The following is a 23,642-nucleotide window of genomic DNA, read 5'->3' as shown; positions in this document are numbered from 1 at the left end:
AAGTGCAATTTTGGAATATCGATTTTTTATCAAATAAAGCATTCATCTTTTCATTATCATGTCCACCCTTACGGGTTAACTTGCATAATCCCAGGAACATGTCATAATTTCAACAGTCTTCTCATCAACTGTCTTCCACTATTTGGTCGTTTCAATGTCGACAGATTTTTGACGATGATAGAAGTGTTGAGGTTAAAATAAGTTATTAGTTTTGTACACAATTTTTTTTAGTTCATAATGTTTTTTATTTTCCTCGCATCTATTTGGATGTATATTCTCATCATTTCTATTGTAAACATTTTGTTAATATAAATATAATTGACGTAAGTAAAATCTTCAGCTCTAGATATCATCCGTACATGCTATTAATTTATTGATGTCTTTAATTAGCTCCGATTGTTTCAATATGCTAACATGATCGCCATCGACCGTGGCAACTTGTACGGAATGCTTGAAAGCCATCGACAAATGGTAATCTTCGTCTTCGTTAACAATGGGATACTTGGCCTTGAACAAGTAAGCTTTCGACCGAATTTTGCCGTGGCAAAACTCATAATTTAAGGTGGCTTTGGACCGGTTATAGAGCGCGACCACAGCTTGCTTATCCAATTTTTGTCGATTGACAACCTCCGAAGGTATTAACGTCAGGGCTAGATCGCACCTCTCGTTCAAATCAGAACACTTCAAAAACTTTTCCTGAAACAACACAATTTAGACCGGAAACTAAGTGCACGACAGTAATACCCTGTACGGGGCCAGCAAATCCACCGGTATTAACATCGCCATAATTTTGTACACGAGATTGGTTTGTAACTCGGCTTCGGTATCGCCCGGAACAAAATTTAACATACTCGACCGCAGATATGTCGGTGAACCATCGATTGAAATCACTTTGGCACTATAACCTCTATTCTCTAACAAACTAAGAACTTCTAGACACACTGAAACTCCGAAAGAGTAACCGATTAAAGTCAACGATTCATCTTTGGATATATTTTCCTCGATGTGCTAAAAAAAGAATGTTCATAATTGTCAAATAAAATACCACAGCTAACAGGAAGACTTGTTTTTGCAATTTCCTCTACTGAAATTTCGGGCTCCTGATAGCTGTACTGCACTCCCAAAACTCGAGCTCGAAGATTTTTTACGAGGGCGTCAAGATGCGTAAAGACTCCCTCAATTCCCGGAAAGACTACAACCGTTTGTCCCTCATTGTCTTGGCCTTCACAGGAGAGTCTTACAATCGGTCTACTATCGGCTGGGCTGTCCGGTATGAACTGGATGAGCAAGTCGGTGCCTTGTTGCGTCTTGTTCAGACTCGCCTCTTCTTCGACGTTCTTCTTCTCTGACTCGATATCCGTCAACCTGGAATGACGGTAGAGTCAAGAGTACCACAAGTGTGAAGTTTATACTTGGCAAAACTCAAGCTCCTGACGTCTCTGGCGGTAATGTAAATCTCGAATTCCTTCTCCAAAAGTTGGATAACTTCAGTGCCCATCATCGAGTCCATCCCCAGCTCGGCCAGCGTCGCATGTTGACTCACGGTCTTAATGTCCTTGATACCCAAGACGTTGGCTACAGCTTCCACAGCGCTAGTCGCACCGTGACCCCTGTTGCGCTTCTCTGCGACCAACATGCTGGCAACAATCGGATTATCTTGCTTCAGGAACCTATCCAACACCTCCAGACAATTCGAGATCTTCTGCTGGAGAGTACCACCGATCACCAGTTCCTTGTTCTCCTTCTGCATCTTGGCAACAAGTCCCACCTTGAACAACAACAGTCAAAGCTGCTCACGTTTAATTGGGCCAAACGCACGTCTCCGATGGCGCCCCACTGGATCGCCAAAGCTGAAAATCCGTCGCGTTTTCTTCTCTCACAGATCCTTTCCATGATCGAGTTGGCCATGCCGTAGTTGGTCTGACCGGGGTTGCCGCGACCGCAGGAAACCGAAGAGAAGATGACAAAATACCTAAAGCAAATAATAACCACATGGGAAGCTCAGTACTCAGTACTGACCGCAAATGTGGACAGATCTCGCGAGTTATTTCATCCAGATGGGTGGTGGTTCGAGCTTTGGGAGCCAAGGACAGGCGGAAAGTCTCTTCGGTTTGATCCTCCAAGAGCGCATCTTTAAGAACAACAGCTAAATTGAAGATGGCATCGATGGAACCTAGTTCGGTAGCTTCGCGAATCAAATCAAGACAGCCTTGCTTGGTTGTGACGTCTCGCGTCGAAATTTGAACCTCAACGCCGTAAGACCTCCAAAGTCTGGAGCGAGTTAGATGAAGATTCTCTAAATCACAAACTAACCTTATCCTTTGGGCTTGATATCCTGTTTTTACTCCCGATCTGGAGACAAGTACCAGTTTTCGGGCTTCTCTCAAGATCAGCCAATCGGCCAATTCCAAACCGACTCCTCCCAATCCCCCAATGATGACGTACGACTTGGTCAAGTCGCAGTTGAATCTTCAATGCAATTACATTAATTAGTACCACAGGTGAGCCTCAAAGTTGTGTGTGGATCTCTTCTACTCGTATTACAGTACTCACCTGGGAAGCGCCGGGAATAACCTTTTGGGTCCAACACCTCGCACATCGCCTTCGTCCCTCACTTTCACCAACACCTTCCCTATGTGCTTCCCAGTGGTCATGTATTTAAACGCCGGCACCAGTTCGTCTCTGGCAAACACGACCCTCGGTAAGGGCTTAACGTACCCATCGTGAACACCTTTGTACAAAGCGTCGACAAGTTTCACTTTTAATTCCGCCGAGTTTTTGAAGATCTGGTCCAACATGATTCCGTGGTAGCTTGCTCCTCGTTCCAGCAAGAGAAGACTGAGACTCGAGTCGTTCGCGAGGTCGAACTTTCCAATTTCTAAGAAGTGTCCGCCGCGCGCCAAGCATCTCACCGATGCTCTGAGCTTATCTTCGCTCAAAGAATTTAACACGGCGTCAACGCCGCAATGGTTAGTACCGGCTTTGATCATTTCCTCGAAAGAGGTATCGCGAGAGTTGCCGATGTGACTTTCAGGAATCTGGGGGTAGTGCTTTCGAAGATAGTTTCGCTTGTCTTGAGTCCCGACTGTGACATAAATTTCGAACTGGTGGTGAAGACAGACGTTCAAAGCCGCGAGACCGATTCCGCCAGTACCGGAGTGGATCAAGACGGTACTCTTGGGTTTGAGATCTACGGCCTGTGACTCAAGTGGGTTAAAAGGAATATTTTTATTGTGAGAGTTTCACCAAAAGCAAAGCGTACATCACTGTGGAGTAGACAACGGGGATGGTGGCTGCTTCTTCCAAGCTCCACGAGTCGGGTACCGCCCACAAAAGTTGGGAATCACCTCTGACGTGAGTTGCAATCGCACGATTGTCAATCATTCCCATGACTCGGCGCCCCCTTGAATCGAGAAATCGTAAAAACGTGCGATATTTGCTTGGAAACTTACTTCGGATCTAATCCGGCGAACTCCATACCTATCAGACACTCTTGTTCGATGCGGTCGCTGGTGATAGCTTCCGCGCTGATACGACCCGACGCCAGCATAATATCCCTGAAGTTAATAGCGGAGTAGTAGTTCTGCAAGGGAGTGCGAAGTCGTCATCGTCATTTGAAATAAACTGCACTTACATAGATGAGGACTCGAGATTCGGGGAGTCGGGACTGGTCACTGGGCGGCCCTTCTAACCATCTCATGCTCGACAAGTCTCCCTTTGCTAAAACATCTCCGAAACAATACTCACATTCCACTTCTTGTAACTCTTCCAACAGCAGGTGTCTGTAAGTCCCCCATTTACCCGACTTGTAAATGTTTATGGCGAGATTTTTTCTCAATTGATCGCCATAGAAAGGTTGTCGAGGGTCGAAATCTGGCACCTCGTCCATCATGAGGAAACACTTGACCTTGTGTCCCCCCGGCTCCCTCCTAAGACAGTTGACCAACCCTATCAAGCCGTCAGATTCGTGGTTTTGACCGTAAACCACGACATTCGCTTCAGATTTTACAAAATTTTGCAACTGCTTCAACCACTCGGAGTTGTTCGATAAAACCTCGACAAATTTCGTCTCAATTTTATCTTCAGACTTCTTAAAAAGTATCAATTTCTCTTTGGCCGTCTTGTACTCGGTGATAACTTCGATATTGTCCAAATCCGGGATCTTAAGGTCGAGTTGTTCTCTAGTCAAGACAAAACCTTTAGGGTGAAGAGAGTTCAACACTTGTCTTAAGGAAGTGGGATTTTGTAGAAGTTTAGTAGCGATGATCAAAAGCAAGTTGCTCTCAGCAGTTAGAACAAACTGTTCGATTTTAACACCGGGAATCGGATCCAAGACAGTTTTGGTGGAGATTATTAGATCAGGTGTGACGACAGGGACGTCGTCTAGCACTTTACAAACCAGAGGCGATAGAATTTCATCAGAACCTTCCGTGATTTCAACCGCTTTGAATTGAGTTTCTAAACTATTCTCGAGGATGATTTGAATGTTGACTCTTATCAGCTGGGTCAAGTCGAGCCACTCCTGATTCGGAACAAACTCATACTTCTCCAAAACTGGCTCCAAACGAGGTTTCTTCTTTGAAATGGACTTCGCTGTAAGCCCACGAATTTCAATTCCGCCAGATCTGCGCAAAAATAATTTAAATGTGTCAGGGTCGGCACCAGATTATACTTTATGATGTTGCTCTCCTTGTAGACGTGCACAGGAATAAGCGATTCGTTGTCTTTGAAACGTTTGACTATTTGGTGATGTTTCAATGGATCTATTGTTAACTTTCTTATTCCCACAGGAACGTAGAGCAATCTGCTGTCAACTTGAAGAATCTTCATTTGAAGCATTCTATCCGTGAAGGTGGTCCAATTGTCGTCCCACTTGACTAGACCGGTGGAGGCACTTATGTCACACCTCGCAATACCCTTAAACATACCACTGATAACAATTTATGAGAGAATCTACAAGACATTGTCAGTCTTGCCTGTAATTATATCCCCGAAGGTAGAGTTCTTTGTAGATCTCGTCTTGCTCCAAGATTAATGTTGGATCTCCAGTGTTGAGAACATGTGGTTCTAAATGAACTTGTTCTTGACTCATATTAGAACAGAGGGAAATGCGACCTGTTACAAGAACTGCGTCTTTGTCCATAACTTCAAAGTCACCAGTACCTCTCTGGATAGTGACGATGAGTTTAAGAAGACCATTTTTGGGCATCGTTACGGCGCGTATAAACTTGCAGTTTTCGAAAATCACGGGCAAGTCGTTCACCAATAATCTCCGACTCTGAGCAAAGGTTTGCCATACTAGACGCAGATATTCCGTGGCAGGAAACAAATTGCGACCTGAAATATTTCATCAGTACAATGTTCTATTTTTTTTAGTCTAACAAACCATCAATCACGTGCCCCGCCATGTGCTTAAACTCTTCGTAGTCGTTTGAAACATTGCACTGACTCTGTTCGGCGTCTGACGCAATAAACTCAGTAAATTTGTAAGCGAACCAGCTCTTGTCGTGATCCCACTTGACCATGGGCGAAATCATGGGAGTGCCTCGACTTACGGGGTACACGATTTCGGGGTACAATTTGTGCAGTTGAGGATTGTAACCGCATTCGTACAATCTACAAGATATTAAGTGAAAACCAACTCACAATCTGGATTTAGGCAGGTACCTTCCCAAAACCTCCAAAAAGTTGACGAGGTTGCCTTCCAAAATCAAAACTTCTTTGTTGTCTAATTTTTGGTCGGAAACATTTAACACCAACGAATTTTTCGGCATTTTGATCAACATTTCGTGGCTCAATGAGTGGCCACGCAACTGTAGATTTGCCAAATTCGGGGTTTTACTAAAGTATGGGTCTTGTCTTTTGGGAACTGATTTAAGCAAACTACTGAATTTGGCGATGCTGTCGAAATGGATGTTCGACGATTCTTGACTGATCTTGTAGGCTGTCAATGCCGTTTCTTCTATGGTGATGAGGTCGTAGTAGTAAGCGCGGATTATCTTGCCCCAAGAGTCGCCATACACTGCGGTTGGAATCAGTTCTAAATATTTCAAGACGTCCACGAGTCCGACTTGCACGGCGATGGCACCGAGGATGTTGTCTTCTTGGATTTGATCTTTCAAAATCGTGTCCAAGATGTTGACGTTTTTGGTTGCCAAGATATTATCGATTCTTCAAATAACATAGACTAGACTGAATGTTCGAAAAAAGATGATAAACTTACCTAGAGATTGTTTTCTTGAAGACTGGAAAATGCAGAAGACAGGAACCTAGAAGCTTGAAGGAGCGTTCGAATTGGCCAAAATAGACGGAAAGAGGTTTATGTTGAAATGAAAAGAATTTCGACGAGGTCCTGAGGGGACCGTTCTTCGAAGCTATTGTGAAGCCTCGATAAATATGATTGGCAATTTTTTTTTTGTAAATTTGATGGAATAGACCCACGTGTTCGGCGTCAAGTTTTCTACAATTAACATCATTCAGCAGAGACAAAACTGCTTCTTCTGTGCGTCCACTAACGCAGACCAACATGGGAACGTCATCCTTGGGTACTCCTCCGTCGACTTTTTTCTTTTTGAATCTTTTGAGCACCGTGTGACAATTATTACCTCCGAAACCAAAATTGTTGACTCCCACGAGAGCCTCGTCGCCTTCTAACTCTGTTAAATCGAGGACCACCTTCATTCTCCCTTGCTCGAACGCTTTCATGCCCGCCTTGATCTGTTTCAGGTTTATATTGGGAGCAATCAACCCAGTTTCCATCGCAATCAACACTTTGATGATGGAACAAATTCCAGAGGCTGGTTCTGTGTGGCCCATACTCGATTTTACAGATCCGACCAAGAGAGGTTTGTCGCGTTTTCTGGCCAAAGCGTCATCGATCGCTTCTACTTCTTGAGGATCTCCGACTTGGGTACCAGTTCCGTGAGCCTCCAAGAAGCTGAGTTCGGAAGGGTGGATCCCGCTCTCGTCGTAGATTTCCGTCATGAGTTGCTTCTGTGCTAGAGTAGAAGGGAAAGTGATGCCTTGTTCTTTGAAGCCGTCAGAATTGGCTTTGGTGTTGATGATTTGGGCGTAGATCCGGCGCGCGTTCTTCGCTTTTTGGAGAAAGATATTCGCAATGGCCTCACCCCTGCCGTAGCCGCTGGCGTCTTGGTCGAATACACGACAGACGCCCTCGTTGCTCAGTACTCCCAATCTGAAGAAAAAGCCAACATGAGAAAGCGTTTATTAACGTGTTCAGGTGACAGTACCGGAAGAACTGAAGAGTGTTGCCTGGATGTAGGAGAAGATTGCTGCCGCTGACTATAGCGTTGTCGCATTGTCCACTCCTGATGGCTTTAAACGCCAAATCCAAAGCGTTCAGAGAACTACTGCAAGCTGCGTCGACGATGCACGCCGGACCTTTCAGTTTCAAAAAGTAACTGACCCTCTGCGCGTTCAAAGACCTCAAGTATCTAAAATACACCGATGATTCAGTACCGGCAGTACCGCCGTCGAAGTATACCCTGTCAGTCCAAATTTCTGCGGTTCTGTAACACCCATCAGGATGCTGTTCTCCATGTCCGACCAACACGAACCCACGAAGACTCCAGTCCTTGAACCTTCCACCTCCGAGGGATTCATTCCGGCATCAATGATCGCCTCCACCGCCGTCTCCAATAAAACCCGCATCATGGGGTCCATGATGTTTGCCTGGCGGTGGTGCACTCCGAAGTATCCCGCATCTAAGTGGTTGATGTCGCGGATTTTAGCACTGCTTTGGGGAACCTCCGGATGGTCCAATTTCCAGCGTCGGTCGTCATCGTTCACCATGTCCGTTTTACTGAAGAGATTGTCGCGAAATTCATGGATGTTTCTGCAATCCGGAAGGCGACCGGACATGCCGGAAATGACCACTTCTTCGCCCGGAGGGGCGGAAGAGAGCCATCGGCTGTACTGGAAGTCCGGTTTGTCGGATCTGGAGTGAGGTTGACTCGCATCCATTTCTGGCATAGCTCGAAACTGTTAAAATCTTTGGAAAGCAAAATCAGAACTTATTTATTACCAACTATTACAAGATACAAGAGTTATTATTAAATGGCGTAAAATATGTACGAGTACGTGTATAAAATGCTTAACAAATGAAGGAATATAGCTAAAACAAATATTTGCAAGAAAGTTAATTAAAAAAATGAAATATCATGAAGAATTCCCTAAACCTTCATCTGTATCTGTATACTATGGCGTAAAACTAGTAGAAAACTTCTTCAGTGAAAAATATGCTGTAAGGGTTTACGAAGACAGCGAAGATGGAAATACAGTGTTGAAGTAAATGGGACAATGATATCATGGATGACTATGTCAAGACTTTATTTCAAGACAACTGAAGGAAGAAGATGAGCTAGATTTCTTCGCTCCTAAACGACATCCTCTATTTGATTTTGTAAGTAAAATATTTATAATATTTTGCATGAGAATTGTCATAAATGCATAAAAATACTATTATTATTATTAGACAAACAAAAGTAGATACAAAATTATTAAAGTAATTAAATGTTAAAAACAACAAATAATTCAGAGAATGTCTTGGCCACTTACCCGAATAAAACAAAACCAAATTGCCTGAATCCTGCTTTTTTGCTTAATTTATATGGCAAAGTGAGTGAAATGGGGGGGCATAAAATTAGAAATTGAATAAGCACTTTTTGTGTCGTAATACATATTTATGCAATTTTTCTCGTTTTCCAACCAATAAATTCAAAACTTGCCAATCTGACATCTTTTACAAACAATTAAGAATTCTTCCCGTGCCATGTCCTATTCATTTTAGATTTTATTATTGCCAAATATATATACAATATAGTTCAAATTACAAGTGAAATTAAAAAATTACAATTTCATTTTATTCATGCCTGAGCCTCATTTCCTGTTTGCGTACAATAAACTTAGCGTACAATAAACTTAAGTCATAATACATAAGTATTGTTGGGTCATAACATAATGCACAAAGGATTGTTTTAATTAACGAAAATGAAGCCGTGATTTCTGATGAGAAAAATGTTCTCATTTTAAGTGCACACTGACAAAAAATAGGAAAAGCTGGATAGGACAAGAATAATGCTTAAGCTTTAATGAATTAGTGCAAGGGTACATTTGCACCATGTTCGTGAAACTTCACCAAAAGGTGCTTATAATGTTAACGCCGCAAGCCCTAGATTGCCCTGTAGTACACCCGATTAATAGTGACTGGAGGTCTCTCCCAACGGTCGAAATTCGACCGTTCTTCATTATAATAATTTATAATTCTTCCTCTAGGCAACTCAGAAATGTTACCTTTGTACAATTTAATCATACACTTTTCGGGACTCTGGTGGAACTAGATCCTACATAGTTTGCCGCGATCTGCGTCAATTTTCTCTCGGGACGCGGAATCCATATCGGCCCCGGACTTCAGTTATAGTCCAATTTTTACCCTTTTGAGGTGACATCACGATTTCCTTCCTCGCTTTCTCTTTATGAAAACGACAGAAACAGAAAAAAACAAAAAAAAGGCACGTTGATTTATTGTTGGTTTCTTTGAGGTCATTTTATGCTCCTGTCAATTTGACAATTTTCAATTTCTTTCACTTATTACATTGATCACAAACATAACCTTTCGAAGCAATTGTCAACAAATTTGAAACATTATAGTTATTTATGATCAATTAAAATCGTTCATAATCTACAATCAATCTTCAGCAGTATATGATTCAATCCGCGAAAACAAGTTCTTATCTTTACCACCTTCACGTCATTTGAAGCGTTTAAAATCGGGTTTTAATATTTCTCCTACATCTGACAATGAAAATGCAACTTTTTTGAAATCCATGGCCAGCAAAATGACTGATTTAGAAAAGTATGTAGTTGTACAACTTGACGAAATTTATGTGAATTCTTCAATGCAGTATCGAGGTGGAAAATTATATGGTATAGCTGAAAATCAAAATTCTAGTACACAAGAAGCTAAAACAATTCAGGCCTTTCTTATTTCTAGTGCTTTCGGAAACTTTAAATCTGTTGTTTCATTGACACCAGTAAAAAATTTAGTCGGTGCTTTACGAATTAACACAAAAGAATATTGCACTTGTTAGTCCTGTGGTTTGAAAATTATTAGTATTATTTCAAACAATAATAGAATAAATAGGAACATGTTTCAAAAATTCTCTGTTAATGGTAATATTTCTTTTAATCTTGAAGGTGCATGTTTTCTATGACACGGTACATATTTTCAAAAATATTAGAAATAATTGGATAAATTTAAAAGATTCCGAAAAAACTTTGATTCTGTATATCGAGCAAAATTTTCGGTTATAGGAAATGTATACAAAAAGGAAGTAAATTTGGTTGTGAAGAAAGCTCCTAATTTGAATTACAAAACTTATCCGACCCATTTCGAACGACAGAATGTTAAATTAGTGGCTAATGTATTCAATGAAAAAACTATTGCCGCTTTAAACAGTGATGACATTGAAACAGTAGATTTTATCAAAATTATTTTAAAGTGGTGGACAATTGTTAATATAAAAAATCAACTAATAAGCACAATTAAATTAAATAATGATGCCAAACCTTTTAATAATGTAGGTGATGAACGATTTGAATTTCTCGAAAAATTTTTGAAGTGGCTTGAACAATGGAAACAAATGTCTTATGGCCAAGGGTTTTTAACATTGGATACATATCATGCTCTTTCACATACAACAAGATCATTAATATCTCTGATAAAATTTTCATTACAAAGTCTAAATGTTAACTATGTTCTCACAGGAAAGTTCCAAACCGATAATTTGGAAAGGACTTTTGCTAAATACAGAAATTTGTTAGGTAGCAATTATAATGTAAGTGTTCAACAAGTTATGGAAGCTGAGCACAAAATTCGCCTTAATAAACTATTGGGAATTCAATCAGCGAGGTATGGGGTCATATGCATAAACCATTAGCAAATGCTTTTACTTGTATTAGTGAGAGATAGAAATACATGGACTCTATTAGATAGAAAAAGACAAATATATAGTATAAGCAAATGCTTATTCTTATGCATACTACCCATTGTCTTATAAAATTTTCGTTTGATAAACTGCCTGTTTTAGATAGTACTGATTATGGCACTGATGTTTTTATGCTAAACAAATATAGATGAATCTGCTATTATTTATATTTCTGGATATGCTACGTTCAAAATTTGCCGAAAATTTTCTTGTTCTACTTGTGCATCATACCTCAGCGGCGCAGATATAAATGATGATTACTTTATTCAAATAAATAGGGGTGGATTAACAGTAGCAAGCGATTTAATATTAGAATTGGCCAAATTAACTTTAAGTATTATGAATGGACTAACATCAGAAAAATATGAAGAAAACTTTTTGCGAGATAAACTATGTTAAGAATTTAAAATTTGTATTCAGTTGAAACTGGCGCCACATTGAAAGGTTGGCAGTATTGACAAAAATGACAAAAAAGAAGCTTCCTTTGTTCACAATCTGTATCGACACGTTGTATTTTTCGAAATAAACAAGTTCAGTTTTAGTTGGCATTTTAATACAAAGAAGATCAGGGAATCATCCCAACAAACTAATTTTATCAAAGTTAATTTTCAGAATCTGTAAGAAGAAATCAGGTTTTAAATAGTTTTTTTAACGCATGTTGTCCAACTTGTTCCAATTATAATAGTAATATTTTAGAAAAATACATTTCTATTTTTTCTAACATTTGTTTAAATAATTATATAAAGTTAAGAACAGATGCTTTGCACCGAAATAAAGTTGAAATGAAATAAAAAAAAAAAGAAAAATACAAACTTTGTTGTAATACTTGTTCATTATTTCCTGCAGATGTTTATGATTATAAATATTATAAATAATTAGTTGAACCACTTCTCTGAACACGTAAAACTGCACAGAAATACAATAATTTGACAAATTATTTCCATAATTTATTTCATTACGATACTTGAATTTGAACACTGGTAGATATTATCTTGAATGCCCACTGATAACTTCCCTAAAAATCCCTTTGCCTGGACACATTTGTACACCTACTTCCCAATGCGAAATGCCCACCTCGGGTTACTTTATAACCAAACAGTTTCAATGGCCCGGAACACAGCAGAGCACCCGAAATATTATCGTCAGTAATGGGCACCACTATTTATCTGACCACAAGGTGGTTTTAAACTATGTATTCCAATGCGATAACGCATTTTTGAACTGTCGTAAAATTAAATAACTGATATTTGACAAATGCAAATACAGTGACAGGTTTAGTGGATTTCGAATTTTTTCACTAAATGTTGGTGAAGCAATGTTGCCAGACTGTGGTAGGCCATTCCATAGCATACTGTCTTTGGTCAGTGTCATGGCCTGGTAAATGAAGATCGCCTTGTATGTATCCCAATAGTCTGCAAATATTTCATTTTTGTTGTATTCATGGAAATGAGAGAGAAAAATCGGAGCCATGTTGCCGTACGTTATTTGCGGTAAAACGGACATAAAATTACTATTTGGAAATGCTGGAAGTAATGAAGAAAATAATTGCAAAGCTGATCACAATCGTTGAGAATTATTATACCACTGGCTGGTAAAAGATAAATAGCCAAAATATTTTTTTATATTTCAAATAAATGAGATCAAAGCTGCACTTTTTGAGCCCCCATATCTTCAAATTATTTTCTAACATGAGTTGACATTGCTCCATTGAGTTGTTCCGTGAATTTTGGGGCACCCAGTATAATCTACGCCGTGGCCACACCCACAACGGGGCTATAACGGCGTCTCGTGACAGACGCGGTTAATAATATTGGGAAATAATTTCATTATTTCGCTTTTTTAGAGGATTTTCTTTAATAGGGATAATTTAATTGTTACATATTTCGTGTAATTCATAATTATAATTCATAAATAAATCGTGACAAATACTTCAAATGACCTTACATTTGACCCGGTCGAGCCGCCTGTGGGACACTTCTACTCCGCTCAGAAAAAAAAATGAAACTAACCGTCTCTATGGAGATACACAAAGGCGCAATTTTTCGATCGCTTGAAGATAAAGGTAATTTTACGTACTCCCATGCGGACAAAAAGTATTTTTTTTTCGGACGCACTTTTCAGGGCATGGACCGTGGCGCCAACTGTAGGTCTGTTTAGTAAGTTAACAACGAAACCGACTGAAAACAAACGAATATTTGACAAATAATTTAACCAAAGTATTTTATTTTCCCGAAAATGTGTTGTAGCGTTTATTTCTTGTGCTTATTTGGTGCATAATAAGAAAATGAACATTCATATAATCGATAGCAACAGCGTGATGAAGAAGTCTAATACAACAGCCAAAGTGATGTCTAATACGCCTTCGGACATTGCAGATGATAATAATCAGAATCATTGTCGTGTCACCATAAATTATACAGGGTGTTCTCGAAGTTGACGCGTTCCTTGTAACACGAGGAACTACACATTATTCTTAAGAATTTTAGCCTAAATCTTCTTAGCAAAATGTTTGTATTAACGGAGATAATTGATTGTATATTTTTATTGTTTTCTAAAATTTTAAGTCCGGTCCTGTCTATTTCTCCGCTGTACTAGATTAATAACTAACCTGGCCCAGAATGGTGTCTTTCCGGAAATCGCTTTGCAATACTCTCTGGACGCTGCAGATGCATTCTGATAACGTGATAACATTGCCCATGCATTTGCAACATATCTGTGAGCTCATTATTTTCCTACTAATAAAGCCATTTCGACTAATTAGATGACAACTCTGACAGTAGTTTTGATTAACGTCCATGCTTATTTAATTTTTTTTTTGTCAATTCCAATTTTTTACAAATCAGCGCAAATTTGAGCAGGACCGGTTTCAAAAATTTCAAAAAAATTAACTTATTGTATCTTCATTGCCGTACACATTTTACTAAGGTGATTTTGGCTAAAATTCTTTAGGACAGCGCATACTATCACATGTTAAAATGAACGCCTCAACTTCGAAAACACCCTGTATAACTCGGACGAAAAAGATACACTTTTTGGCCTTGATACACAAAATCAATTATTTGTTTAAAAAAAAAGTTTGTAGGTTCATTTTTTTCCACACATTTATTTGGATATTTAATCTCAATCATTTTAAATGCTTCTATTGTAGACATTTTGTTAATATGTGTAAACATACTTGACGTAAGTAAAATCTTAAGCTCTAGATATCATCCATACATGCTATTAATTTATTGATCTCTTTAATTAGCTCCGATTGTTTCAATATGGTAACATGATCGCCATCGACCGTGGCAACTTGTACGGAATGCTTGAAAGCCATCGACAAATGGTAATCTTCGTCTTCATTAACTATGGGATACTTGGCCTTGAACAAGTAAGCTTTGGACCGAATTTTGTCGTGACAAAACTCATAATTTAAGGTGGCTTTGGACCGGTTATACAGCGCGACCACAGCTTGTTTATCCAGTTTTTGTCGATTGACAACCTCCGAAGGTATTAACGTCAGGCCTAGATCGCACCTCTCGTCCAAGTCTGAACACATCAAAAACTTTTCCTGAAACAACACCATGTATACCGGAAACTAATTGTAGGTCAATAATACCCTGTACGGGGCCAGCAACTCCACCGGTATTAACATCGCCAAAATTTTGTACACGAGATTGGTTTGGAACTCGGCTTCGGTGTCGCCCGGAACAAAATTTAACATACTCGACCGCAGATATGTCGGTGAACCATCGATTGAAATCACTTTGGCACTATAACCTCTATTCTCTAACAAACTAAGAACTTCTAGACAGACTGAAACTCCGAAAGAGTAACCGATTAAAGTCAACGATTCATCTTTGGATATATTTTTCTCGATGTGCTAAAAAAAGAGTGTTCATAATTATCAAATAAAATACCACAACTAACTGGAAGACTTGTTTTTGCAATTTCCTCTACTGAAATTTCGGGCTCCTGATAACTGTACTGCACTCCCAAAACTCGAGCTCGAAGACTTTTTACGAGGGCGTCAAGATGCGTAAAGACTCCCTCAATTCCCGGAAAGACTAGAACCGTTTGTCCCTCATTGTCTTCGCCTTCACAAGAGAGTCTTACAATCGGTCTACTATCGGCTTGGCTGTCCGGTATGAACTGGATGAGCAAGTCGGTGCCTTGTTGCGTCTTGTTCAGACTCACCTCTTCTTCGACGTTCCTTTTCTCTGACTCGATATCCGTCAACCTGTAATGACGGTAGAGTCAAGAGTACCACAAGTGTGAAGTTTATACTTGGCAAAACTCAAGCTCCTGACGTCTTTAGCGGTAATGTAAATCTCGAATTCCTTCTCCAAAAGTTGAATAACTTCAGTGCCCATCATCGAGTCCAACCCCAGCTCGGCCAGCGTCGCATGTTGACTCACGGTCTTAATGTCCTTGATGCCCAAGACGTTGGCAACAGCTTCCACAGCGCTAGTCGCACCGTGACCCCTGTTGCGCTTCTCTGCGACCAACATGCTGGCAACAATCGGATTGTCTTGCATCAGGAACCTATCCAACACTTCCAGACAATTCGAGATCTTCTGTTGGAGAGTACCACCGATCACCAGTTCCTTGTTCTCCTTCTGCATCTTGGCAACAAGTCCCACCTTGAACAACAACAGTCAAAGCTGCTCACGTTTAATTGGGCCAAACGCACGTCTCCAATGGCGCCCCACTGGATCGCCAAAGCTGAAAATCCGTCGCGTTTTCTTCTCTCACAGATCCTTTCCATGATCGAGTTGGCCATGCCGTAGTTGGTCTGACCGGCGTTGCCGCGACCGCAGGAAACCGAAGAGAAGATGACAAAATACCTAAAGCAAATAATAACCACATGGGAAGCTCAGTACTCAGTACTGACCGCAAATGTGGACAGATCTCGCGAGTTATTTCATCCAGATGGGTGGTGGTTCGAGCTTTGGGGGCCAAGGACAGGCGGAAAGTCTCTTCGGTTTGATCCTCCAAGAGCGCATCTTTAAGAACAACAGCTAAATTGAAGATGGCATCGATGGAACCTAGTTCGGTAGCTTCGCGGATCAAATCAAGACAGCCTTGCTTGGTTGTGATGTCTCGCGTCGAAATTTGAACCTCAACGCCGTAAGACCTCCAAAGTCTGGAGCGAGTTAGATGAAGATTCTCTAAATCACAAACTAACCTTATCCTTTGGGCTTGATATCCTGTTTTTACTCCCGATCTGGAGACAAGTACCAATTTTCGGGCTTCTCTCAAGATCAGCCAATCAGCCAATTCCAAACCGACTCCTCCCAATCCCCCAATGATGACGTACGACTTGGTCAAGTCGCAGTTGAATCTTCAATGCAATTACACTAATTAGTACCACAGGTGAGCCTCAAAGTTGTGTGTGTATCTCTTCTACTCGTATTACAGTACTCACCTCGGAAGCGCCGGGAATAACCTTTTGGGTCCAACACCTCGCACATCGCCTTCGTCCCTCACTTTCATCAACACCTTCCCTATGTGCGTCCCAGTGGTCATGTATTTGAACGCCGGCACCAGTTCGTCTCTGGCGAACACGACCCTCGGTAAGGGCTTAACGTACCCATCGTGAATACCTTGGTACAAAGCGTCGACAAGTTTCACTTTTGATTCCTGCGAGTTTTTGAAAATCTTGTCCAACATGATTCCGTGGTAGCTTGCTCCTCGTTCCAGCAAGAGAAGACTGAGACTCGAGTCGTTCGCGAGGTCGAACTTTCCAATTTCTAAGAAGTGTCCGCCGCGCGCCAAGCACCTCACCGATGCTCTGAGCTTATCTTCGCTCAAAGAATTTAACACGGCGTCAACGCCGCGATGGTTAGTACCGGCTTTGATCATTTCCTCGAAAGAGGTATCGCGAGAGTTGCCGATGTGACTTTCAGGAATCTGGGGGTAGTGCTTTCGAAGATAGTCTCGCTTGTCTTGAGTCCCGACTGTGACATAAATTTCGAACTGGTGGTGAAGGCAGACGTTCAATGCCGCGAGACCGATTCCGCCGGTACCGGAATGGATCAAGACGGTACTCTTGGGTTTGAGGTCTACGGCCTGTGACTCAGGTGGGTTAAAAGGCATATTTTTAGTGTGAGAGTTTCACCAAATGCAAAGCGTACATCACTGTGGAGTAGACAACGGGGATGGTGGCTGCTTCTTCCAAGCTCCACGAGTCGGGTACCGCCCACAAAAGCTGGGAATCACCTCTGACGTGAGTTGCAATCGCACGATTGTCAATCATTCCCATGACTCGGCGCCCTCTTGAATCGAGAAATCGTAAAAACGTGCGATATTTGCTTGGAAACTTACTTCCGATCTAATCCGGCGAACTCGATACCTATCAGACACTCTTGTTCGATGCGGTCGGTGGTGATAGCTTCCGCGCTTATGCGACCCGATGCGAGCATAATATCTTTGAAGTTGATGGCGGAGTAGCAGTTCTGCAAGGGAGTGCGAAGTCGTCATCGTCATTTGAAATAAACTGCACTTACATAGATGAGGACTCGAGATTCGGGGAGTCGGGACTCGTCACTGGGCGGCCCTTCTAACCATCTCATGCTCGACAAGTCTCCCTTTGCTAAAACATCTCCGAGACAATACTCACATTCCACTTCTTGTAACTCTTCCAACAGCAGGTGTCTGTAAGTCCCCCATTTACCCGACTTGTAAATGTTTATGGCGAGATTTTTTCTCAATTGATCTCCATAGAAAGGTAGTCGAGGGTCGAAATCTGGCACCTCGTCCATCATGAGGAAACACTTGACCTTGTGTCCCCCCGGCTCCCTCCTGAGACAGTTGACCAATCCTATCAAGCCGTCAGATTCGTGGTTTTGACCGTAAACCACGACATTCGCTTCAGATTTTACAAAATTTTGCAACTGCTTCAACCACTCGGAGTTGTTCGATAAAACCTCGACAAATTTCGTCTCAATTTTATCTTCAGACTTCTTAAAAAGTATCAATTTCTCTTTGGCCATCTTGTACTCGGTGACAACTTCGATATTGTCCAAATCCGGGATCTTAAGGTCGAGTTGTTCTCTAGTCAAGACAAAACCTTTAGGGTGAAGAGAGTTCAACACTTGTCTTAAGGAAGTGGGATTTTGTAAAAGTTTAGTAGCGATGATCAAAAGCAAGTTGCTCTCAGCAGTTAGAACAAATTGTTCGATTTTGACACCAGGAATCGGGTCCAAAACAGTTTTGGTGGAGATTATTAGATCAGGAGTGACGACAGGGACGTCGTCTAGCACTTTACAAACCAGAGGCGATAGAATTTCATCAGAACCTTCCGGGATTTCAACCGCTTTGAATTGAGTTTCTAAAGTATTCTCGAGGATGATTTGAATGTTTACTCTTATCAGCTGGGTCAAGTCGAGCCACTCCTGATTCGGAACAAACTCATACTTCTCCAAAACTGGCTCCAAACGAGGTTTCTTCTTTGAAATGGACTTCGCTGTAAGCCCACGAATTTCAATTCCGCCAGATCTGCGCAAAAATAATTTAAAAGTGTCATGGTGGGCACCAGATCATACTTTATGATGTTGCTCTCCTTGTAGACGTGCACAGGAATAAGCGATTCGTTGTCTTTGAAACTTTCGACTATTTGGTGATGTTTCAATGGATCTATTGTTAACTTTCTTATTCCTACAGGAACGTAGAGCAATCTGCTGTCAACTTGAAGAATCTTCATTTGAAGCATTTTATCCATGAATGTGGTCCAATTGTTCTCCCACTTGACTAGACCGGTGGAGGCACTTATGTCACACCTCGCAATACCCTTAAACATACCACTGAAAAGAATTTATGAAAGAATCTACAAGACATTGTCGGTCTTGCCTGTAATTATATCCCCGAAGGTTGAGTTCTTTGTAGATCTCGTCTTGCTCCAAGATTAATGTTGGATCTTCAGTGTTGAGAACATGTGGTTCTAAATTAATTTGTTCTCGACTCATATTAGAACAACGGGAAATTCGACCTGTCACAAGAACTGCGTCTTTGTCTATAACTTCAAAGTTACCAGTGCCTCTCTGGATAGTGATGATGAGTTTAACAAGACCATTTTTCGGCATCGTTACAGCACGTATAAATTTGCAGTTTTCGAAAATCACGGGCAAGTCGTTCACCAACAATCTCCGACTTTGAGCAAAGGTTTGCCATACTAGTCGCAGATATTCCGTGGCAGGAAACAAATTGCGACCTGAAATATTTCATCAGTACAATGTTCTATTTTTTTTAGTGTAACAAACCATCAATCACGTGCCCCGCTATGTGCTTAAATTCTTCGTAGTCGTTCGAAACATTGCAATGCCTCTGTTCAGCGTCTGACGCAATGAACTCAGTAAATTTGTAAGCGAACCAGCTCTTGTCGTGATCCCACTTGACCATGGGCGAGATCATGGGAGTGCCTCGACTCACTGGGTACACGATTTCAGGGTACAACTTGTGCAGTTGAGGATTGTGACCGCCTTCGTACAATCTACAAGATTTAAGTCAAAGCCAACTCACAATCTGGATTTAGGCAGGTACAGTGGGGAGCACGGAATTTCGCACGCCAATTTGTACGTCATTAAAAAAAAACTATCTAGTCTAAGCTTTATTGTCATTATAATCAATAATGAGGTGGGATACGCATGATATATGTGATCATGACTGATGTTTCACCTAAACTGTCACGAAACTGCCGCCAGTATCTCATTTTAATAAAATTAAGTCAGTGAAATGTCCAATGTGTGCGAAATTCCGTGCTCGCCACTGTACCTTCCCAAAACTTCCAAAAAGTTTACGAGGTTGCCTTCCAAAAGCAAAACTTCTTTGTTGTCTAATTTTTGGTCGGAAACATTTAACACCAACGAATTTTTCGGCATTTTGATCAACGTTTCGTGGCTCAATGAGTGGCTACGCAACTGTAGATTTGCCAAATTCGGGGTTTTACTAAAGTATCGGTCTTGTCTTTTGGGAACTGATTTGAGCAAACTATTGAATTTGGCGATGCCGTCGAAATGGATGTTCGACGGTTCTTGACTGATCTTGTAGGCTGTCAATGCCATTTCTTCTATGGTTATGAGGTCGTAGTAGTAAGCGCGGACTATCTTGCCCCAAGAGTCGCCATACACTGCGGTTGGGATCACTTCTAAAGATTTCAAGACGTCCACGAGTCCGGCTTGTACGGCAATAGCACCGAGGATGTTGTCTTCTTGGATTTGATCTTTCGAAATCGTGTCCAAGATGTTGACGTTTTTGGTTGCCAAGATATTATCGATTCTTCAAATAACATAGAGTAGACTGAATGTTTGAAGAAAGATGACAAACTTACCTGGAGATTGTATTCTTGAAGACTGGAAAATGCAGAAGACAGGAACCTAGAAGCTTGAAGGAGCGTTCGAATTTGCCAAAATAGACGGAAAGAGGTTTATGTTGAAATGAAAAGAATTTCGACGAGGTCCTGAGGGGACCGTTCTTTGAAGCTATTGTGAAGCCTCGATAAATATGATTGGCAATTTTTTTTTTGTAAATTTGATGGAATAGACCCACGTGTTCGGCGTCAAGTTTTCTACAATTCAGCAGAGACAAAACTGCTTCTTCTGTGCGTCCACTAACGCAGACCAACATGGGAACGTCATTCTTGGGTACTCCTCCGTCGACTTTTTTCTTTTTGAATCTTTTGAGCACCGTGTGACAGTTATTACCTCCGAAACCAAAATTGTTGACTCCCACGAGAGCCTCGTCGCCTTCTAACTCTGTTAAATCGAGTACCACCTTCATTCTCCCTTGCTCGAACCCTTTCATGCCCGCCTTGATCTGTTTCAGGTTGATATTGGGAGCAATCAACCCAGTTTCCATCGCAATCAACACTTTGATGATGGAACAAACTCCAGAGGCTGGTTCTGTGTGGCCCATACTCGATTTTACAGATCCGACCAAGAGAGGTTTGTCGCGTTTTCTGGCTAAAGCGTCATCGATCGCTTCTACTTCTTGGGGATCTCCGACTTGGGTACCAGTTCCGTGCGCCTCCAAGAAGCTGAGTTCGGAAGGGTGGATCCCGCTCTCGTCGTAGATTTCCGTCATGAGTTGCTTCTGGGCTAGAGTAGAAGGGAAAGTGATGCCTTGTTCTTTGAAGCCGTCAGAATTGGCTTTGGTGTTGATGATTTGGGCGTAGATCCGCCGCGCATTCTTCGCTTTTTGGAGAAAGATACTCGCAATGGCCTCACCCCTGCCATAACCGCTAGCGTCTTGGTCGAACACACGACAGACGCCATCGTTGCTCAGTACTCCCAATCTGAAGAAAAAGCCAACATGAGAAAGCGTTTATTAACGTGTTCAGGTGATAATACCGGAAGAACTGAAGAGTGTTGCCTGGATGTAGGAGAAGATTGCTGCCGCTGACTATAACGTTGTCGCATTGTCCACTCCTGATGGCTTTGAACGCCAAATCCAAAGCGTTCAGTGAACTACTGCAAGCTGTGTCGACGATGCACGCCGGACCTTTTAGTTTCAAAAAGTAACTGACCCTCTGCACGTTCAAAGACCTCATGTATCTAAAACGCACCGATTCAATACCGGCAGTACCGCCGTCGAAATCTACCCTGTCAGTCCAAATTTCTGCGGTTCTGTAACACCCATCAGGATGCTGTGCTCCATGTCCGACCAACACGAACCCGCGAAGACTCCAGTCCTCGAACCTTCCACCTCCGAGGGATTCATTCCGGCATCAATGATCGCCTCCACCGCCGTCTCCAATAAAACCCGCATCATGGGGTCCATGATGTTTGCCTGGCGGTGGTGCATCCCGAAGTATCCCGCATCTAAGTGGTCGATGTCGCGGATTTTAGCACTGCTTTGGGGAACCTCCGGATGGTCCAATTTCCAGCGTCGGTCGTCATCGTTCACCATGTCCGTTTTACTGAAGAGGTTGTCGCGAAATTCGTGGACGTTTCTGGAATCCGGAAGGCGACCGGACATGCCGGAAATAACCACTTCTTCGCCCGGAGGGGCGGAAGAGAGCCATCGGCTGTACTGGAAGTCGGGTTCGTCGGATCTGGAGTGAGGTTGACTCGCATCCATTTCTGGCATAGCTCGATACTTATCTGACAAAACTGTTAAAATCTTTGGAAAGCAAAATGAGAACTTATTACCAACTATTACAAGATACAAGAGTTATTATTAAATGGCGTAAAATATGTCCGAGTACATGTATAAAATGCTTAGGGTACGTTTATGTTGGAGCTACGATGAGCGATAAAAGCGGCGACAAGAGCGAACTGCCATGGTTTTCAAATGGCAATTCGCTCTTGTCGTCGCTTTTATCGCTCATCGTAGCTCCAACATAAACGTACCCTCACAAATGAAGGAGTATACCTAAAACAAATATTCGCAAGAAAGTTAATTAAAAAAATGAAATATCATGAAAAATTCCCTAATGTTTCAGATTTGACACGTCTTGACTTTGTCAGCCGTGTTACATCTGTATACTATGGCGTAAAACTAATAGAAAACTTCTTCAGTGAAAAATATGGTGTAAGGTCTTACGGAGACACTGCGGAGATGGAAAGACAGTGTTGAAGTAAATGGGACAATGATATCGTGGATGACTATATCAGGTCAACTGAAGAAAGAAGATGAGTTAGATTTTTTCGCTCCTAAACGACATCCTCTATTTTATTTTTTAAGTAAAATATTTATAATATTTTGCATCAGAATTGTCATAAATGCGTAAACATACTATTACTACTACTACTACTAAAGTAGATACAAAATTATTAAAGTAATCATTAAATGTTAAAAACAACAAATAATTCAAAGAATGGATTGGCCACTTACCGTGCTTATCCGAATAAAACAAAAGCAAATTGTTCGAATTCTGCTTTTTTGCTTAATTTATATGGCAAAGTGAGTGAAATGGGGAGCATAAATTTAGGAAATTAAATAGGCAAGGTTATCTGCGGTTTTTGGAGTCGTAATACATATTTATGCAATTTTCTGTATTACAATTTTACTCGGTTTCCAACCAATAATATCAAAACTTGCCAATCTGAAATCTTCTACAAACAATTAAGAATTCTTCCCGTGCCACAAACAATTAAGAATTCTTCCCGTGCCATGTCCTATTCATTTTAGATGTTGTTATTGTCAAATATATATACAATATAGTACAAGTGAAATTAAAAAATTACAATTTCATTTTATTCATGCCTGACCCTTATTTCCTGTTTGCGTACAACAAAATTAAGTCATAATACATACGTGTTGTCGGGTCATAACATAATTCACAAAGGATTGTCTTAATTAACGAAAATGAAGCCGTGATTTCTGATGAGAAAACATTTTCTCATTTTAAGCTCATTTTAATTCGATCGTTATTCATTAAATTTTTAAGCTTGAACGTTATTAAGTTTTTTTTTTAATCAAAAATTATACTCCCATAATCATTGCATAAAATTTGTTTATGTTCGATTGTATTATAATTCATGATTTATGATATCGTTTAGTGTCCACAAACTATCTGCTTATGGACTAGTCCATAAAGATAGTAAAACGGCCGCTTGTCAATTTTGGGTATTACTTCAAAATAAACGTCAAAATTTTCCTAATTTTATTTAAATCAGAAAATAGAATTAATAGAAAACTTTGCAGTCAAGATTC

The 23,642-nt window shown here is 41.0% G+C and overlaps 2 protein-coding genes across 3 annotated transcripts; both read right to left on the bottom strand.

Annotated features, from left to right (window-relative positions):
- Window positions 1-215: 215 nt before the first annotated feature.
- On the bottom strand, window positions 216-8,603 carry LOC138127684 (fatty acid synthase-like). Its single transcript, XM_069043742.1, has 19 exons — window positions 8,578-8,603; window positions 7,505-8,011; window positions 7,251-7,454; window positions 6,224-7,195; window positions 5,668-6,171; window positions 5,387-5,616; window positions 4,977-5,337; window positions 4,673-4,930; window positions 3,635-4,625; window positions 3,453-3,583; window positions 3,247-3,403; window positions 2,554-3,197; window positions 2,314-2,469; window positions 2,020-2,271; window positions 1,819-1,972; window positions 1,413-1,768; window positions 1,056-1,365; window positions 745-1,008; window positions 216-696 (listed from the first exon to the last, which is right to left on the bottom strand). The coding sequence occupies exons 2-19, from the start codon at window positions 7,990-7,992 to the stop codon at window positions 343-345; spliced, it is 6,786 nt and encodes a 2,261-aa protein (XP_068899843.1). The 5' UTR covers window positions 7,993-8,011; window positions 8,578-8,603; the 3' UTR covers window positions 216-342.
- Window positions 8,604-14,089: 5,486 nt separating this feature from the next.
- On the bottom strand, window positions 14,090-22,872 carry LOC138127686 (fatty acid synthase-like). 2 transcript variants are annotated; one of them, XM_069043746.1, is made up of 19 exons: window positions 22,821-22,872; window positions 21,586-22,106; window positions 21,335-21,538; window positions 20,317-21,279; window positions 19,761-20,264; window positions 19,250-19,479; window positions 18,840-19,200; window positions 18,536-18,793; window positions 17,498-18,488; window positions 17,316-17,446; window positions 17,110-17,266; window positions 16,417-17,060; window positions 16,177-16,332; window positions 15,883-16,134; window positions 15,682-15,835; window positions 15,276-15,631; window positions 14,919-15,228; window positions 14,608-14,871; window positions 14,090-14,559 (listed from the first exon to the last, which is right to left on the bottom strand). In XM_069043746.1, exons 2-19 carry the CDS (start codon window positions 22,071-22,073, stop codon window positions 14,206-14,208), a joined length of 6,777 nt encoding a protein of 2,258 aa, XP_068899847.1. In that variant the 5' UTR covers window positions 22,074-22,106; window positions 22,821-22,872; the 3' UTR covers window positions 14,090-14,205. The 2 variants fall into 2 exon arrangements, with proteins under 2 accessions (XP_068899847.1, XP_068899846.1); XM_069043745.1 differs by lacking the exon at window positions 22,821-22,872 and having other exon boundaries at window positions 21,586-22,212.
- Window positions 22,873-23,642: the final 770 nt, after the last annotated feature.

The sequence above is a fragment of the Tenebrio molitor genome, chromosome 4, assembly GCF_963966145.1.
Source record: "Tenebrio molitor chromosome 4, icTenMoli1.1, whole genome shotgun sequence".
Lineage (NCBI taxonomy): Eukaryota > Metazoa > Arthropoda > Insecta > Coleoptera > Tenebrionidae > Tenebrio > Tenebrio molitor.
The sequence above is the reverse complement of the archived record's forward strand: the minus strand, read 5'-3'. Positions and strand labels throughout refer to the sequence as shown.